The sequence below is a fragment of the Lethenteron reissneri genome, chromosome 35 (assembly GCF_015708825.2).
Source record: "Lethenteron reissneri isolate LAM-NWPU_2019-01 chromosome 35, ASM1570882v1, whole genome shotgun sequence".
Taxonomy (NCBI): Eukaryota; Metazoa; Chordata; class Hyperoartia; order Petromyzontiformes; family Petromyzontidae; genus Lethenteron; species Lethenteron reissneri.
In genome coordinates, this window is record NC_083813.1 from 12,629,931 (window position 1) to 12,650,764 (window position 20,834).

General features: G+C 42.8%; 1 protein-coding gene across 2 annotated transcripts in view; it reads right to left on the reverse strand.

Annotated features, from left to right (window-relative positions):
• The window catches only part of LOC133350945 (nuclear factor of activated T-cells 5-like), a 56,792-nt gene that overhangs the window by 24,500 nt on the left and 11,458 nt on the right, over positions 1-20,834 (reverse strand). Inside the window, exons 2-4 of one of the 2 annotated variants that reach the window (XM_061565790.1) lie at positions 18,473-18,592; positions 11,113-11,866; positions 8,398-8,596 (exon numbers count right to left, since the gene is read on the reverse strand). In XM_061565790.1, the coding sequence (XP_061421774.1) occupies positions 8,398-8,596; positions 11,113-11,866; positions 18,473-18,592 (1,073 nt within the window). Of the gene's footprint in view, positions 1-8,397; positions 8,597-11,112; positions 11,867-18,472; positions 18,596-20,834 lie in introns of both variants that reach the window. The other variant, XM_061565789.1, reaches the window with a different exon arrangement.

A 20,834-nucleotide genomic window follows, 5' to 3' on the forward strand; every position in this document is an offset into this window, starting at 1 on the left:
AGTAGGACTATTTTAAGTGCTGGCGTTATGGTCCAAATTGACCACATTTGAAAATGTACACGCATCACACCAATTTAGATTACAAATTGCAAGATCGTGCCTACAGCTAAACTACTGCAGACTACGCCTGTGAAAACAGAGCGACCTTCGGGATAGCCTTGCGTGGCTAAAGAAATTGATTCTCAAGTTGCAACCACTGCCACACACCAAGGATTGTTCAATTCGGGGGTCTTTTAGGATTACAATACACATGCATATCATAAAATATCAATGATCGTCTTTCCACACATACCGAAATGTTTATACAGTCCAGCAGCCATGCATGTACCTGTGTCCATTCGACCAATCGCACTGTGTGAAAGTTCGAGCGTGCCAATCCGTTCAACCAATCATGCATGCCATTTGATTCCACGACTTTTGGAATCGATTATTGCTTCCCAAAGCAACTGTCGTTAGATTCTCAACCCAATGCTCAACATGCAGACATGGCACTAGAGGTCTAAGCTACGTATTTTATTAAATTTTGTGATACTTTTTCGTCTTTATTTTCTTTGCTTCAATTACCACTCATACACCTACACCTCCGATCCCCCCACCCCCTCCCCCCCTCTTGTACACCTACACCTCCGATCCCCCCACCTCCTCCCCCCCTCTTGTACATCAGGGGTTACCAGCTTGGTTTTCAAAGTTCAAAGTTTACAATGATAAAATGTGCAAAACATAAAGAGGCATTGTTCTCAGGGTCAGCAAAGCCATTGTTTGTATTTAAAAGCCACTTTCAGCTGCTGAAGGGTCATGCTCGGAATGATTTTTCCTCGGCTCAAGTGACAATGAGGTCATCAACAGTGCCAGAAGACCGTGTGAAGTTCAGCACACACAAAAGCATGTGTGACAATTAGCCAACAGTAAAAACTATGAAATAATACCGATGTTAGAGAAACATCAAAGAATGTCAAACAAAACGACAGATGATTAATGTTGTCTGCTGAAATAAGGGAATGGGGTTAAAAGGGATCACCTAATGCTTAGGTTAGCATTATCGACCCTGCCCATGGGCCCCACGCTGCTTGCTTGCGTGTGTGAACTGGCTGTAACTGGAGGTTTGGTTTCGTCCGGCAAGATTTAATGAGTCACAAAACAAAGTTAGGACAATCCCTGGCATGGATACGCCACACCTAGACACTGCGACAGGTCAGCTCAGGTGCCAGTGGAATGGTGCACTTCGTGAGAAAAACAAAGTGTGGCCAGGGCATCCAAATCTGACTACGTTTCTCAGTTGCGCACCGGGTAGGTGCAGGCAAGTCCACAGCATGTTGGAGCACACGTTGCATCGAAATTTCCAACAATGATGCCAGATTAAAAGAAAAAATTGGCAGGATTGCTCATGGCCAAGAAAACAATATGAACAGGTTGATTCCAAGAGGTATTTATTTTATTTTATATTACAAAGTTTAGTTTTGGGTTCAAATTAGCAATGCCAATGGAGCAATCTGAAAAAAAAAGTCTGAAATAAACCCCACTGTAGATATTCGGGTTAACACTGTTCCCTGCGAATAGAAAAAGTTTTAGTTTGAGCCAAGCCTCTTGTGGGCCTCCGCTTGGCTTGGCAAGGCTGGGGGCAATGGCTCTCTGTCGCCAGCACGCCCACACACTTACCATCAGATTCAAGCCAAGCTCGAACATGCAAACAATAAAGCATGGGTTTGTTTCCAAATACTGCCAGCACGGACCACACAAATGCCTTTAGCATTTACAAAGACTGGCATTAAAGTTCTGAAATCTAAGTTTTGTAAGTTAAACCTTCCCCCACCTTCACCGACATGTGTGGCAAAGTATTGTCAAATAACTCCCATGACCACAGGGTGTGGGGGAGATCCATATCCAGCAGTGGATTGACAAAGGGCTTGACATATACCTTTGAAACCTTACATACAATTGTATGTTTTTACGTAAAATATCATTGGAAAAAGTGAATTACGGATTATTAAAAAAGCTTACTCAAGTAAATATAATTTAAACAAATTGTACTTTAGGATGCTGCAAAAATTGTACTCATATAAAACAGGTTCATTAACCAATAAGAAATATCTAGCCCTTCGTTACAGTTCTCAGTGAACACATTTAATGGTCATTAAGTTAAATGTGCCACAAAAAAGCCCAGACCTCATTGTGTGGAATAAAATGTCAAAGTGTTGGCATGCCATTGTGGTTAGCTAGTACTCTTTCCGTTTCCATTGATGTTTGACACCAAGAGTCATTACTCCATGGTTCAGTAATGGCCTAAAACGAAGTCCAATTTGCCAAAATCACTCACTTGCCATTTCACTTGCCTGAGCAGTGAATAGCAAATCTGTTATCAGCTACTGGCATGAAATCCTTTCCCACAGAATGTAATAAAATAACAAACATTGGTAGGAAATACAAATACAGTAAAAAGGACTCGGTAATTTTGGCCGTCATCATTCCAGGCATTGGGGGGTTGTACAGCCCTGAAGTTAACACACCTATTGCATAATATTTATGCAACAATTTATATGCATTCACCAACAGGTATTCTAAAGGGCTCTTTTTTGGCAGCTCACTGCACGCATTCCCGCCACTCGTTTCCCCACCCACCTCTTGATAAAAATCAAACCACCCGCAGCAGCATGTCCAAACATGAGCCTCGCTGAATTAAGGGTGGATTTCATCGGCTAACCGGTCAGCCTTGACAAGCCCACAAGGGTAAACTTAAAATAGTACTGCAAAAAAAGGGGGAGTGGCTAAACAAAACTGTCAAGGAAAGAGCAGTATCAATTTACAAAGTACGAGCTGTTTGCAGAGGGCAAGTTGTTATGAAGGCAGTGAGTCGGTTCACCTCAACCTGACCCGAGCTGCGGTTCACTCACAAACACGTTCACAAAAGGCTCGTGAGCTTTCCGATGTCGTTGAACAGTTCCTTTCCATATCGCATGCTGTTATTTCTGTCTTGCTTATTACGAGCGCACGTGAGTGCGCTGCCCTTCGGACCAAAGTCAACTGTGAATAAACGTTGCCAAAGTTTGGGAATACATAGGTTCGGCCCACCGGCCTCTTTCTGTCCAAGGTCCACCCACACGTGTGGTAGTAGCCCCCCATCTCGGCCCCTAATAATGTGCTGCCTGGCACCGTATCAAAACAAACACGCCACCTGCGTGTGTGTGGATTTCACCATTCAAAACATTTCTCAGCGCAAGCAAGAGTGAACTATTCTGTGTGCGCTTATGCAGCAGCCAAATCCATCCAGTGGAATAAGAATGTTCCACACTAATATAAACAAAGCCTCCTGAAGACATCGGGCAAATGTTTTGCGAACCACAACAGAAGTATATCCATCATTTTATTTAACTAAATAAAAATACTCTACACACATGTGATATCTACACCTCATGTCTTTTTCCTGGACTACTTAATTTATATGCAATGCATCATTTTTGCGCACTAAACCTTCTCATACGCAATCAAAAGGGGAGATTAAATAATCATTAAAATCCAATGACCCAGCTTCCAATGGCACAGAGCAAATAAAGGTTAATGAAGTCAGACTTTTAATAGCTCTCGTTATAATTCTAAACACTTGTATTTAATTAAAATCAGTTTGAGGTGGATTAACTGCCAGGGAATTCAAGCTGCTTGCAGGAAAAACGCCAACATGTGAAGAAAGCGGAAGGACAACAAAGGCTAGCGACTGAAGTTAATGTATACGAGAGTTTCACTGCGAGTAGAGGCTGCCTTACAGAAGGACATCATAACAATATAATTGGTCGAGCAACTGCAGTTGGCTGCATCCATAACACAGTCTGTACTGCTATAACGCGGCAGTTGCGTTCCCGAAGAACACCGCGGTTATGCAAAAATCGCGTTATCGTAAATAACAATATAGGGTAAAGCACGCGAGATGCGTATGCAGGCTGGACAAAGACTGAGGCATCTAGAAACATCCCGCCTCGTGTGATACAACGCCGAGGCAGCCGAACAACCTCCAATTCCTACTCGCACGGCGTGGTTCCGTTCAATCCATCACGTCGCATCAAATTCTCGCGTGATGAAAACTACGCGTTACAGGACAACGGACCGTATCACGTTAATCACATGGCAGAAAGGCGTCGTGTCGAGAGCACCAGCTGTTGTGTTCCAGCGTGATCGCTATGCACCACTAATGCCGGTGGCACTCTCAAAACTCACTGTACGCCGACAGTGAAGTGGAGCGCGTTTGTGTTCGCGCATTTGTCGGGTGTTACGCGAGATCACGGGGGGGTGGGGGGGCTCTGAAAGGCACCAATGGAAATGTGTTTAAAATATTAATGCTTCAGCTCAACTGAGGCTTACAGGCCGACCATATGATACCACACACTGAGCCAATTTAGCAGCAGTTAGAAGAAGAAAAAACACAAAAGGAATGTAAGCCTAATAACCACCCCCCTTCAAATTGTTGCAGATTTGTGGGGACAGTGCAATTGCAGCGCGGGACGATCTGCAGATGAGATGGCACAGTGCCAAGTAGAATCACATTCAATCTGCTCAGCTTCAGGGCGAACCGTGAGCCTTTGTAGTGAAACGGCTCAAAAAGCCAGTGACCAGAGGGGAACATCAATAGAGCTTAATGGAAATGAATAGGATACAGTGTACACTTTAATTCCTGACAGCGGCTGATGCGTTTTAAACTGTTTACACAGTAACGCGCCCGAAACTGGCGTACGTCGAAGCAAAAATGCGCATACAGAATTTAGACAATTTGTAAGGCATAACTAATGAATGCTAACTGCTGAATATTTTCCTCCATCCACACCATTACCATATTTTCTGGATTATAAGACACTGGGAAAAGTAAGACACGCCCAAAACTTGTGGCCGTTGTCAATGCGGCGACACAAATCTGGTCAAGAGAACACACATCGGATTGATAGCACGGCACCCCCAACTTTTGATTTAAAATTACTTCTATGAGCCAAGAATGTCTGTTTGTGTGTAATGAGCGTGACGTCCCTCCAAATGCCGCACCCCTCCTGTCATTAATATTCATGAGCGGATGGATTTTTACACTAACGCAGGTCGATGCGGAAATAAAACAAAAATTGCAAATTCGCTTTAAGTTTGACATTTCTTTATTGAAAGGGAATCTAATCAATAATTATACGCAGAAACAAAGTGGACTTGGTGTCTTTATTTATTTCTTCAGTACTTGAGACAAAAGGTAAGTCTAATTTATGCTTCTACACTATGGTAAAATAGACATTTCTCAGTGATCTTCCAGATATTGTATCGAATTCCAATTTATTTCAACTCCAGTGACCGAAAGCAACAGAGAATAAAGTAGTAGAGCAGTGAATTTGAACAAATTGAAGGTCAGTTATATACAGTGCTACAGTGACATGAAGTGAGGTGTTGTATGACATAGTTTTGTGCCAGATTCACTGCCATTAATACAGTGCTACAGTAAAATGCAGTGAAGTGTTTGAGGACGTACTTTTGTGTAAGATTCACTGCCATTAAATTGACACAAGATACAATTATACTCTGCTACATTTTTTCGTAAATATGACAGCTTCCGTCCTAGGTCGGCCAAACAAGCTAGTACAATAAGAAAAAACAGAGATAATATTTTCAATCCAGAGAATACGGTATAACAAATTAGCTGGTGGTTCTGATCGTTTAAATGCTTTGCTCTGTCATGGGGATCGTGAGAATGGCAGAGTTATGCTACGGATTTGGCTGCAGGGGGCTTGTTTTGGCAATGGAACTTGTTTTTGTCGAGGTCCAGGCTGGCCTGAATCAACTCACTGGGCTATGCTTTTGCCGCCACACGAGCTTCAAAAATAAAGCGGCCAGAGCGTGTGCTACCGCAGAGGCTGGAAGGCTGTAGCTCACAAAAACCTGAATAACGGATTGGCCAGGAGGGCACAGCCAAGTTTCTGCTTTGGGATGCAGTAATATGTTTGCAGAACTTTTCTTAAAATGTTTGCAGAATTTAAAAAAAGCAAATTGCCTTGAGGGGTGCAATGCAAGAAAGGTGATTTTATTTGCCAAGAAGAGGCACACTGCACGGGTGCTGGTGGGCCTTTAGAAAACATCTCAGAGGTAGCAACAGTTGGCCAAGGGGCAAGGATAAAAGTAGGGGAGGGGGGGGGGATCTTAAGATTCGGTAATTTTAAATCCAAAGCATACACCGGCACAAAAGGAAAAACATATCAATCAATTTCTGGATGAAGGTCTCGCCCATGGCGCCATCCCCCATGGTTCTGCGTTGCAACGACCGACCCAGCACACACACGCTCCATCTCCGCAGTGCACGGATTTCAGGTGAATTCCCTCCCTCGTCTGCCAAGCCATCATTATCCTTTAACATCAACCTTCAACCGTTGTCGTGGCTTGTCCTGCCCAGGCCTACTTACTTTTGTTCGCAGTCAAAATTAAAATTGTATTTACCTGCATATATTCACTAATCAATGTGTTCCTGTTTATCTCAAAAGTATTTCCAAGCATAAACTTCTCCATGCTTTTTTGCGCACTTCATTTTTGTGAAGAGCAAAACAACCGCAAGGAGTTTTGCAATTAAGCGATTAGCAGTATGTTAAGCACTCCAGAGAAATACGTTTTGTTTACCTGTAGAAAAGGAAGGCACGGACCAGCTATAGTTGACATGCTAAATGTTTAGTGTAGAATTTTTTTTTATGTGGACCAATTGTTACTTGGCTGCAGTCAAAGTCGGGTTCTTCTAGGTCACCTTGAATTCCCAAGGGGTGATGGGGAGCAAGTCCAAGCTGCAATAGTTTAAGGGCATCGGCGTTCAATTGGGCTCTCGCCACAATTCTGCACAAAAGTATATGACGGGCAGTCATGTGTTTTTGATTATGAGACGTAGAATCACTTCTCTACTCTTCAACAGTCACTCCACTATTACAATTTTCTGATCTGTAATACAATCACTGCACACAAAATAACCAGGCTTCATATTCATCTTAACATTACATCTGTAAGACCTTTTGGGTGTCCTGTTCCTAACATCTGCTTACCAGTTGCCACACGGGTAACGTGAGTGACGGTGAAATTGTTGCAACGTTCCAGCGCATGAAAGCTCACAAACGCGCAAAAAAAGTCTGGATGTTTACCTTCTGACAGGGAATGGCAGCTTGAGTTTCTGTAAAACATTAATGCTGTCAAATGTATTTAGGGTTGCCAGCGGTGGCGCCAACCAGACTTACACAGGGCTATTTTTGCACGCCTGGCATCGTGTCCTGGCCACACATGTCGGGGTAATCACAGAGCCACCTCCGCCAATTCCTCGCAGAATAGATTCTTTATTAACCTTCCCCAACTAAAATAACATGTCAAAACTACGACACAACTACTGTGAAAGGATTGTTTTCGTCAGAAAATAAAATTAAGCCGAGCATACACTTGTGCGTACAGCATTTTGCTGTGAAGCCATGTCCCTGTTTAAACCTTCTTCACCTACTACGACCTTGCCAGCCAGAATGTACAAGTAAATTCACACTCAGCTAACAGAGGCCCATTCATCTGTAAAAGTAGCAGGGCGACAATTCGGTTAGCTCTGCCCTTCTTTTTTCGTACGGCTGATGGAGATGCAGAGCAACTCCTCCAATTTGACATGCAGGTGGTTAAGCCAGATAACTGCAGCAGGAGCAGCAGAGTGTATTGCTGCGATGTCTCCTTCGTATTTATGGATCGGGCATTGCGTCATTATACATTGTACGGTTTATTCTCGATAACCACAGTAGCACGCTGGATAATTTTTTATTTTCCATTTGTGCATCGAGTATCCGCATCTGCCATGATTTGTGTGGATGTGATTTATGGTGGACCATGAGCTTCGTGGAAGATCAAACCCAGGAATCTTCTGCATTGGGTCTTTGTTCTAACGCTACACCACAGCAAGTTTTGTAGGGTCCAACTCAATACCCATTTTCCACCGTGAAACCGAGCCGCATCAGTGCCATGCCGATTCCAGCGCAGTAACAAATCAAGAAGCACCAGGTTGTTTTTTCCACTGCAGAGCCGTGCCACTCGCGTTAGACGAAATGAACGAGTCTGGACGCATGCAGATGACCTAGCAACGCTGTGTCCTCATCACACACCAACATGCAATGCACACGCCATGAGCCCTACCCCTACCCTCCAACTTGTCCCCGAGCCAAAGTCTGTTTTGTGAGACCAATTTGTCAGTGAAAAACCTTGCAATGTTTTCTGCACTCGGCAGTACGTGAAGGGCGACAGTTGCATTTGTGGGTTTTTCACACGGCGGGGAAAAAAAAAAAATCACAACAATTTTACCACCGCTCGCTTTATCCGGGGCATGACTTGGATGTGCCGGTGGAAAAAAGGAATACGGCGGTCAACACGGTGCGGCCATTGAGTCACCTTGACAGTAGGGAATCCTTGCTGCGTGCTGTCCTTCACCGACCCGCGGCTACCCTCGGTGAGATAGCGAGCGCGGTGCTGGCTCTCCGGTTGCACCAGGATCTTGAGCTCCATGCTGTCGGCTTTGCTGGGGAACTGACCGCTGAGCGACGCAGCCTTGCCCGGGGAGGTCACCTCACGGCCGCCACCCTTCACGGTGCTGCCGAGCGCAAAAGACATTGCACACCAAACGTGCGCGCATGCGGCATTCGCAGGGAAGGGAGGGCAAGGGCGGGGAAGATGTAGAGATAGGGCATTAAGTTGCCTTGGGCGATTCAGGTGATAGCAGCAAGCAATCAAAAGCCACTTTAAGAAGTGAAAACTTTCACAAGACACGTCAAGGGTGTTAAATGTGTAGTTAATGTCACTTACCTTCAATTTGACAACACAACAATTACAAGGGTGCATAGGAATGCCCATCTTTCTGAAAGTAGGCCGTTTGCTCACAAAGCACCCGCGTAGCAAGATACAGCACTCCCAATTGGATTACCCATAACACACGGCAGCATTAATAGGGAAACCACAGCACAACAAGCCTTGCACACTTCTGGGAGTATAAGTCGTAGTTTGCAAGCAAGAACTATTTTGGCGATGCCATGGGAAAAACCGGGAGGCATTGCTTTTGACACCAGCTGTGACTGGCAATGGTTACTTGATAGTCACCAGTGGATATATATTCCACAGCGTGCTTAACGCAGATAAGCCAAATTACAGGGGCCAGAGTGAAAGGCAACAAAACGTGCATTATGCTACGAAACAAACGTTTACATTTTTATGATACTACATGGAGAAAGGAGCTTTTGTGAAGAAGGCTGATATAAGATTAGCCCGATAACTCAACCTTCTTTAGTATGGTATGAAAAAACCCAGCTGCAATACACAGCACTACAAGTCACCCATTATCTTCTGGTAGATATGAATTGTTATGCCAGCGTAGAATTGAAAAAAAGTGTGGATATGCGATGAAGCTGACAAGCTATAAAAAGCCAAAATACCGTTCATATATACAAACTACACAGCGCGTGATCTACATTAAACACTAATTGCACTGCCGAGGAAGAGGCTGCCAAAAGCTTGCCTTTCTAAAATCCTGGCGGGAATCACAGCGGCCAATATTTTGTTTTAATTTTCGTGTCCGACGGCTACCAGATATATATCCTGGCTTTGGCAGCCAGAAGGGTCCACCAGAGAAAGGTAAACACGCACCATTTGCAAGTAGCAGCTCCCAACGTTATGCTTTGCAAGATGTTTTGCAAAAATCGCGCAAGTTTGTTGTTACATACCGTGTAGACAATAAAAAGGCACGAAGCGTTAAACAAGTAAGTTTATTGTACTTTTTGGAAGTACTTTTTAACATTTTGATGTTGCATTTATCAGCTTTTTACAATGCCATTCATAAAGCTGGAAAGCAAATATATCTACAGGCCAGCAAGTCAAGGGCAATACATAAACATGGATAATTAAAAATAAATACTCGTTCTTTTGAGGTAAGGCAGGGTACAGATATTTATCAATAATTAACAGTGTTACCTGGGCACAAACCACAACAAAGCACACATCAAACACAAAAAAATACGTGAAATGATTATGAAGGGTATTCATTTATTAAGACACCATTCAGTAAAATGCAGCATCACAGCACACACAAAACACTTGTGTGCTTGACAGCTCACCCACAACATCCGTGAAGGTGACTCTCAAATGAATTCAAGCTGTTACACCCATTTCTGTGGTTCTGACGTAACAAGTATGAAATTAGTTCATTTGAAACAGAATTTAAAGGCCACGTTTAATATCAAAAAGGATGCAGGATGATTTTTCTTGTGGACAGGGGGCTTCAAAACTAATGACTTTTGTCAAATGCACATACATTTCACAAAAATAATCAAAATGTACAACCCTTTGCCAATCCACTGTTGGATTAAGGCCTCCCCATGACCGACACAGCGCGAGGCCGCCTTTGGCCATACTTCACCAAGCTGGTCAGTGAGAGTTGGTGAAGGGAGGGGGGTGAAGGGAGGCTCAAGACCAGTTCAGATGTCATTCACCACTGCTGTAAGCTGTGGGCGGTAATACAAATCAGGTTGATTGGTTCATGGAGCATTTTGCCAACCACTGCACCAGCACTCCACCCCATTAACTTCATAGGGCTTGAACAAACATAATCAGTACATTTGGTATTCACACCATTCTTATCGTAAAGGTAATCACGAAGGTGCAGTTTCACAGACAAGTGTAGTCTGCCAGTAGCAGGCAATATTGGTACGTGGTTTTAACAAATTAATTTCTAGGTAATTTTCAAATTTTGCAAATCTGGACCATGGCATATTCTTTCCCAAATAATGTTGCGAGATCCTTAACGTCCAGTGCAAAGCTGAACAATGAGTGGTATTTGGGAAGGATGTTTGGGTCAATGCAGCCACAGTATTGACGAGGACAGCTGCGGGGCTGCAACCGTGAACCCCTACTGCAAGCGGCAAACGCGCTACTGCTCGGCCATGACACTGCCCTTCGGCGGTCTTTACACTCAACTCAAAATTCCTACGTAGTTTGTCGTTTCGTAACATCAGTCCTCTTACTTGCTATTCAGAACCACAAATTTGTGCAAATGTACAGGGCTTGGTTTGTTAGGAAAGAAGGGAATGTTTTTTAATGGCAAACCCCTAGCCCACTCACCCTGCACTGTTGTTGCCGAACGCTCCGGCCTTAGGACTGGCCTGTCCGTCCCCGCCCCCTGCGGCCAGCTGAGAGAGAACGTAGTGCGGGCCGTTGGCGCTGTCCGCGTCAAACACCATCTCCATGGCTGTGGTGGCGGCTGCGACGCTGGACGCTTCGTCGCTGGGCGCCGGTGGCGACGAGCCAGGGTGCTGGCGGGACGACACCTTGCGCGCCTTGCGCGGTCCCGCCGAGTCTGCGCCGCTGCAGCTACTGTGACCGGCGCTGCCGGCGCTCAGCGTGCTGAAGTTGGAACACGAGTCCTCAGTCCACAGGCTGCCACTGAGCTCCGATGTCGCGGGACCGCCGCCGCCGCCGCCGGCGGGCTCGGGTCCCTCCCCGGCGCCGGCGGCGTCCCAGCCAGGCGCTTCCTCGCAAGACATGAAGCTGGCGTCGTCGAGCAAGTCCTTGGGGGGCGGCTGCACGAGCGGCGGGGCCGTGCCCGAGCGCCGCTTTGGCGTGGCGGCGGCGGTGGCCGCGGCCGGCGACGCGGCCAGCTGCGGGGCATTAGCGAATGGTTGCTCGGGGCTGAGCGGGCCACTTACCAGGGGGCTACTTACCGCAGCGGTTGCATGTGCTTGGCAAGCGGAGCTAGCTACTGGGGTAATGGCGCCAGGCTCGTTGGCGGGGGGACCCGGGGCCGCGAGTGCCGGCGGCTGAGCTGAAGTACTGCTTTGCCGGCCAGCACCGCTGCTGCTGCTGCTGCATGGGACATCTGTGGTGCGCAGTACGATTGCGAGTGTGAACAAGGAACCAGAACGTCAGGCCCAGCCTGGAGCATAAACGTCCTGTAGGCAGCATCCAACAACGCACCTCCCGATGAGGGCCGCTGCCGCTTACAAGGGGCTGGCTCACAGAGGCACATTTACTGATTAAGTGGCATTCCAAGGGAGTGAGCTCAAGATACATCTCAGTGGAACTAAGGCCAGTTTTTGGCATTCTGGGTAGCAGGTATTTGGAGTCAACTCAATGATTATATGGACCTAACCTATGCTTAAAAATCTTTGTATATGTGTACGTATATACTAAGTGGCCTAATTTGATTTTTCTTTACAAAATAAAAAACAAGTTTGTGCATGCCACTAGAAGCTGAATCATCACCACAGCACAAAGGGTTAATACTAAGTGATTAAAATTCAACATTTGAATGTGTGACATCTGCCATTGTTCTCTTCGGGTTACATTGCAAATTTCCACAGCCAAACACACACCTTGTCTTTCATACCATGTGGATACTTTCAATGTGAAACCAAAAGGGCATATAAGTCCACCTTAGAATTGACAAATATCCAATGTGCAATGTTACTGTTGTTCAGTGTTAAAAATAGGAGGGATTTTGTTTTCATGATTCATCAAAACTGAACATGTGTGTGATAATTCCTTATTATTATATTTCAGTCAACTAAATTTACCTTTCAAATTTCACATTCTGATAAAATGGCAAATTAGCCTATTTTAACATTTTAAATACATTAATCATTGCATATGAGTGCCATATGAATTGGTAGACACCCGTTTTATACACAGCTGCTGTTATAACATAATCTAGCAAGGCAGCACAGAAAATTAGCCACAGTCAAAATAGTTTGTGATTTATAAGCCATGCATTATTATAAAATTATTTTTAAGGCAATATGTTCTGCTTCGTAAAAACGGATTAAATGTTAGTCTCCTACATTTTCAACATCCGCTATGTTAAGTGAAAGCCAACGAAAAGCTCTGCAAGAAAGAATCGTTACCATAAATTGCTGCATACCGGCTGCAACTTAAGATTTATATTGTTCATCCCATTATACTTAAAACCTACAAAAAGCAAACATTTTGAAATAACGAAAGGAAGGAGGAAATAAACAAATCAGTCCTTCCTGTTACACACAAAGTAGATAAAGAAAACATACATAACAGCATTCCATGGTTGCCCCTGGGCTGATAATGAAACCAATTATAGAGAAATTCCCTTTGTTTTAAAGCCAAAAATAACAGACAAACACGTAAGTAGTTGTCAACGTTAAAATATGTAAGCCACAGTCGACACGTTCAGAACACTAAGTAAAAGAAACCTTGATGACACCAGACTATGGATTCCTGAACACAAAGAACAAACAATTGCTTTAATCCTTCCGAGATGAAGACTTCATTAGAACAAGCTCTCTATATATAATTTTAAAGGGGCTTTCCTTCAGATTATCGCCTGGAAGAACACCAGCTTACATTAGCATCCAAAAATATCTAAATTACAAACGTAACTGCCATGGCAATTTAAGCCAAGAGGTGAGGGTCTCGATTTCGCCATGAGCACCGTATGGGTAGCTTTGGAACCGCTTTTGATAATGAGGACGTGAATAAAACATTACTAGGCAATGCCTCCTTTTGCCACCGATGAGAGATATGGAAACAACTGCATCACGCAGGAATTCCTCTATTTTTAAAACAAGTACAGCAGCTGCATTCCGTACAGCCCAATGGAACGTACTGTGTTGCTAATATGTGAAAACTTGGGAGTGTTATTTTGCCCACATAAAAGCTTCATTTGGACATGGTGGTTGGCAGCGTTGCTGTGTTTTAAATTCTTGCCAGCCAAAAAAAACTCACCCCATCATGGCAACCTTCGTCTATTTTGAAACTAAATCTCACTAAAATCACATCCTGCAAGCCACAGATGTAAGCGATTGCAGTTGACATTGCGCACAAAGGGAATTTCACTGGAGCCATTTTGGGTCAAAGATTTTAACAGCTTACTAATTGTGTACTTGGGATTAGAGATAGAAAGTAGTTAAAACGTAATTAGTAACTACTCGTTATTAACAGCATATCAATATTTAATAGTCAGTGGCATCAGTGTCAACAACTTGACAATTAGACAAATTTGCCATATGCACACAATTGTTTGAGGTGTTTTAAAAAATAATTGAATCAAGTACATGCGTGTCCATCTCTGTTTTACGTTAAGACCTCAGCAGCAACCATGGATTGCAATGTTACTGACCACATGTCCATCAGCACTCCTTTCACTCATCACTTGATATACATCAATATCACTTGTTATAACTCCAGTGTAAGTTCAAATGAGGTAATTACTCTGCTTCCGCTAATTGCTCATCATAGGAACAATTATGAACAGCTCAATGACAAACGTCAGTGGTAGCCAGAGCTTCGTACAGGAGCCCCAAAAGCTGCAGGGGTTTTTTTTAAACGAAGTTTCGTAATTCTATTCAAAACAAGCATCAACTTACAAACAACCTCTATACCACAGTGCACTTCACTGCGCAATTTGCACGCACTCTTAGTGGACTGCGAGTCAATTAATTAGTGCGAATATAATCTACATATATACGGTTACAGGAAGGGTTAACGCATGCTGGAGTCTCGCACGTCTCACATAATAATATGGTGTTAATTACGTGGAGCTTCAGTGTGCAATGAGCACCATTACCAAAGGGCATTAGAGCAGCGTAAGACAATTTTGTGATTAACATGAGATCCTTACTCGATAACAGAACCCCACATACATGAGAACAGAAGGCGGATTATCTGATAAGTCAATGCCGAATTAAGATGATATTTTCGTGCTATGTTGTACCATGTAGCGTACAAGTAAAACCTACATTCATATGACAAACCGACCAAAACCCTACATCTGGCAGCCTTCGGGAGTCATTATTAATCATAACGCGTAATGGCAACGAGCTATATGCAAGACAGCAGATATCCATTTGCACTGTAATTCATACAGCTGATGCACAGCAGGGCTCCGGTATGCATGAGCGTGCGCACCAAAGAAATGCGAGCTGACACTGCACCTCGGAGGAAATCCGCGGCTGGCTCTTGATCGCAGCATTGAAAGCCACAATCGCAATCACGAGTTGCATGCCATACGGTCAAGTGACTTGGGTTCAGTTCTTAAGCTGATGGTGATCAGATATGCGGGGTTCTTACTGTAATTCAATTCACAGCACCTCCTTTGAACTTCAGTTGGAGTTCTAGTCACAACTCTGAACTCACACTCCACTATAAAAAATAAAACATTACATCAATTCACAAGCACTCATTCAAAGACGAAAACAAAAGGAAAGAAAGCAACCATTAGAAGTAGTCAGAAAAAGGAAATGAAAATAAAAATTGAATGTAAATATAAATGTGTATTTCTCAATATGTATTGATCTATGAGGTTGATACTTTTATTAAAATTGGACCGACCTATGCCCTGGGTAGGAATGATTGGGAAAGTGTCTCTGGCATTAAATTGGCTTCACTTACGAGAGACAGACACCGCCACATAACCCAGCACGACTGCCTGTCTCAGAAAGGGGGGCTAAAATGCAAATGCAAGTATTAATAGCACAACAACTACATTCCCATCAAACAAACAAAAAACACTTGCGTCCAGGGGATTCTTTTTTTTTACGGGCACGTGAAAGGTGGGGCTGGTGCCTGTAGAGTCAAGAGGTTCACACTGCTAGTTCCGGGCACTGTCGTGCGTGTCACGTTAAAGCGCCAACACGCGGCAATGTCGCGCTGGACAAGTGGTTACCCTTAGCTCATGACTGTACAGCACCAGCACAGCCCATCACTCACTCTCTTTCTCCAAAAACTCTCCATTTGTCATCTATTTTTAAGGTCATTAATCAAAATGCTATTTTTTTTAAACGTACGCATTGTTTCGCAATGCAAATTTGATTGCTTATTTAAATTGAACTGCTTTTCCATTACTTACATATATTATTCAATTTATGCATTTGTAAACGTATACACAGCATGCCTAAAGATAACAAAGGCATATAATAATCTATATATCCATATATAATCGCATGGATTAAAGGTAATCAACTATAATTTGGCTTAATTAACACTGTGGTGCCGTTTTACAAGACAAATAGACTATTAAAATGGAAAATAAATCCATTGTTTAAAGAATAATTACGTGGCCATTTAATTATATTGCTTTTATGTCTCTAACAAGTATTATTGTTGTAACTCCATGCACTGTTCCCTTTTTTTAATCTGGGAAATGGTGACAGTGATTACAAATAATTAAAAAGTGAGCCTTGGATTGATTTACAACTATTAATGTGTGAAATTATTAACCAAATCAAATACTACTAATTATTCACATGTTCAATTTCACCCCTTATTATTCTTCCTTTAAAGGTAACTGATACCCTGGAATGTATTTTGCTAACAAGGTTCAGCGACTTGCATGAGCACGTGTTGTTTAGCGTTAAGGGAACAATGCTGCATGTAACATTATTCATACGTTGGCCTCCATTTCCACTTCAGTATTGCTAAATCATTTGCACAATTTTCTATATCATTGCAGCATACATACAAAACTCTAAATTATATATTTACAAATGCATATACAGAATATTCATATGTATATATTTATCCATTTTTCTAACATGTAAATATAAATAATTCACAATCCCCTTTGAAAATACTGTATTCAATTTAAGATATGTTCAAATTGTTTTCATGACAAATATGAGATGCACGTATCAACAACCAGATTTTGCACATGCATTTATTTCACTAATAAACTTTAATGGTAAACTTCAGATACACTGATTACCTATCACAGGGGGTCATTTTGTGATGCCTGCTGAGGTGTGTCTTGGCAAGGGGTTTTGCCAAGAAGATTTGAATAAAACCTTCACATACAGCAAACGCAAAAACAATCAGGATAAACAATTTGCGTCAATGTTTTAACACATCCGTTTATTAGGTGTTAGGTGTCAGACTGATCTGCAGAAAACATCAAGATTTTAATTTGACTTGACATATGCAAAATAAATTTTAAAAAACTTTTCATCAAAAAAATGCCACCGAAGATGCAAAGACCACATGTTGCGTGTATTATTTAACGTACAGCTACCATCACGACAAACGTGTTTGGAGTAAGACCCCTTGTTTTTTAAAGAGACATTTAATGGCGTAATTTTATCGAGATGTTAAAGCATCCGTGACATTATAAAAGCGGACCGCTCTCAAATTAGGCCTTCAGATGTTAGGATTAGGGCTCCACTAATGTGCCAAGTTGTTCAGAAATGTTCGGTCACTCCAATGCTTTACCTGGGTTTAAAGTCCCAAGAAAATATATTTTTGCCCACCTTTCCTGACCATACACTGTATGCCGCCTCTGAAAACCAACCCGTTCATCCAGTTCCAATTTCAACACATGCCCCCATATGCTGCAGCAGTTTTATTGCTAAGATCTCATGTTAATTCACCCATAAACCTTATCCATTACGTAAAATCTGTGAAAACCATTCGATTTTTGACTTTGCTTTCATCTTTTTTTAGCACATCACATGAAGAAGATAGGGGATTTATATTGGCACCAATAAAACGAAGTCACAGCTGTTATATTGTCTCAAAAGCAGCGGCAATTGATCTTACAATGCACAACTAGTTATGACAAAATAAGTATTATTTGGAGGTAATGCGCATCACTACCAAACCTCATCTGCCAAAAGGAAAGAAGTAGCCAGCAAATGACACAAGTTAAATAAAGACTCTATAATTAGAGTCGATATGGCAGGGCAAATGTGATCAACAAAGCTGGAGCCAATGCAAATTACAAATCTGCAAGGCAACAACAGGCCCGTCCATCCACTTCAGCGTCTACTTCTGTAGCTGCAGTGACTTAACCACGCATGTTTAGTTAGCATTTAATAATTATTACACTCTTGCCTTTAATTACAATGTTTTAAATAGTTATATGATAATCGTTCAGGCTAAAATATATATGATAGCAGTCCGCAGTATAGCTTTAATATTACACTGCTGCCGCACACAGACATGTGTTGACATTGTTGGAACCATGTTAAAAAATAACCAAGTCATAAAGCAATGGAATTTGTGGCCGATGTTACTCAAATAGTAAAACAAATACCTTTCACTTAATTTAATAGGTTTCTAAAAAATTATTATAAAAAATCGAGAAGCTAGCTTAGCATGTTTTTTCCCTCATTGGGAGATTATTTATTACTTCAACCAGCTGTTCGGAGAACCCTAGAGTGTTTTCAGTAATTGGTCTAAAAAAGCAATACACTTTAACGACGGCAACTGGGATAAGAGGCGAGACACAGTGTGTGACAGCAGGATGGCTGAATTGCTCCATCACCGTAGACCCAACCCACATCAGCCAGAGAGTGTAGGTGTAGAGAGACAGGTGGCAATTCTAGTAGAGGTGTGGGAAGAGTTTGCTTGTGTGTAAAAAAGAGAATTAACGCGAGCAAGAGAGCGAGCGACTGGAGCAAGAGGGTCAGAGGCGGTGGGCTAACGTGGTGTGGCGCAGGTTGGCGTGTGTGGTGGTGCGTACCAGCAGTCAGCGCAGCCATGGGCTCCATGCCACTCCCCGCTTCTCGGGGCTGGCTCGACGGGGCAGGAGCTGGGCTACTGGGTAGCTGCAGCTCTTTGGGAAGCAGATCATATACAGATCCTGCTGTGCCAAATGGCGGGGGGAGGGGGGTAAGAAAACAATAACACAGATTAGCCTATTGGACCATCTGCATGACAAGAGTGGACAAAATGCCAAAGCATTTTCAAAACCAATGTCCACAGCTGGATGTGTTGTTATTATTATAGTTTATTTTACAACTTTGCACTGGAAAAAAGTATACATGCGAACATTCAAACACACTGTTAATAGTACAATGCAATCTGGATGTATGCACCACTTAAAAGCGACTGCGTCTCAATATGCTGTGTGGAAACAGTGAACATCATAATATGAATGTACACGACACTCTCAAGGGTGCAACGAAGTGGTAATTCACTATGTAACACAAGTTTTCTTCCTGCGTACTAAGTGTTATTTTTTTAATTGCTTATGCCTAAAAACGATAGAAAATGGCTATTATTCCCCACAAACTTTGCTTTTGTGACCAGGACTTTATGTAAACAAAAGACACAAATGCACACCACGTTTTGTCATTGAAAATTGGTTCATCTCAAAATATCACTGCCCTGGTCACAAAAACTTAGTTTGTGGGGAATAATAGCCATTTTCTGTACTTTCGAGGCATAAGCAATTAGGAAAAAACACTTACTACCCAGAAACAAAAAATAAATAAATTTGTTACGCAGTGTTATTAATGGAGTTGATTATTAACTTTTATTTTGTGTCCTGTTCACCAAAGCAACGTTTGTGGGGAATAATAGCAATTTTCTTTACTTTTGAGGCATAACCAATTAGGAAATAAAACTTACTACCGAGGAACAAAAAAAGTATTTTTGTTACACAGTGTAATTAAACAATACTTCTGTAGTGAGCGACTTCCGAGACACGTCGAGTAGAAGGCACGGGGCGATACACTTCGTAACGCAGCTACACATCGGCGATCCTAACATGCAGCCCATCTCCGTCATACACTACGCTAGCTGTTTGACTAGCGTAGCGGCGGCGACGGAGATGGTCTTGCAGAAGAACAGCCACGTGGTCCAAGCCGAAGAGATGACTACGAGCAGAGACGCAGCCAGGACCCAGGACCCACAAAACAGCCCCGAACCTCTGGTTCGGTCCCCCTTATATCTGCCCGGCGCAGCCAAGTCCACCTCTGGTCACGCCCCCTTTCCAGAACCTTCGGGCTGATTCTCGGAGCTTCTCGACTGACTCCGTCCTTCACCTTTACCCCAGATACGCCCCCCTTATAATAAGGCATTATGTAATGCAGCCATAACCGTAATTACCCCTACAGGCCGGCAGGTGTCACCCTGTCATTACACTTGTAACGCGCACAATTTGTGAACGGACATAAGTTTGGACCGCATCTAAGTGGTCTGGAGCCCGGCTCAAACGCCATTCATGGAAATGTAGTTGTCATGATGAGTCATCAAATCCCCTGCCAATCATTAAAACGTTAGAATGTGGTCTTGATTTGGTTAAAGGAATCAATTATTTTTCTATCACTTGATTTTTGTTCAATATAATTTGTTTAACCACATCTGTTAAGTCACTCGTTTCTTTATCCTGAACGTTATAGTCTCATAAATCTGAAATAACTGATGAAATATATTAAACGCACAATGTAATGTATGCATCATGAACTTAAGACTGGATATTAATTAATGAGGTTAAAACCACACTTATCACCGATTAATGTGGCTGCCACTTTCATGCTTTTGCTTGCAAGGCACTCCGATTCCAAAAAAAACTACTGCATCCTCAACAGAAAAGCTTCCATAACACAAGCCTTCCAGAGCCACTGCCTTTCCTCTGAACCATGTATGTACACCATTAATATTTACACTTAAACATGACATGCTCATGTGCACTGCCAACAGGATAGCCGGCTACAAAAGCTAACCAAAAAAAATCCATAGATTTTATGTTGCAGGTGATTTGGCCACTTAGCGGGAAACATGATTGAGGCAAGTAGGCAATCAATGAACAACAGAATGGTAATTAATATGCTACACACAGTGAATTGGCAGCAGCAGAGGCAATACGATGCCCACTTCACGGGTTGGTGTTTAAACCCCATTGCTTCTTTGGCTGGGTTCTCACGGGAATTTGTACTGGCATTCACGTTCATTAGATGATGTAATAATCTGTCCGCACCATCAGTGGAGTTTCTTAACGTTCGAGTCACGTGGTGCGTCACATGGTGTTTGTGGGTTCAGAGTTCATGACTAAACGAAGCCCACAAAGGTTACCTTTTATTTAAGAATAACAAAGTCCA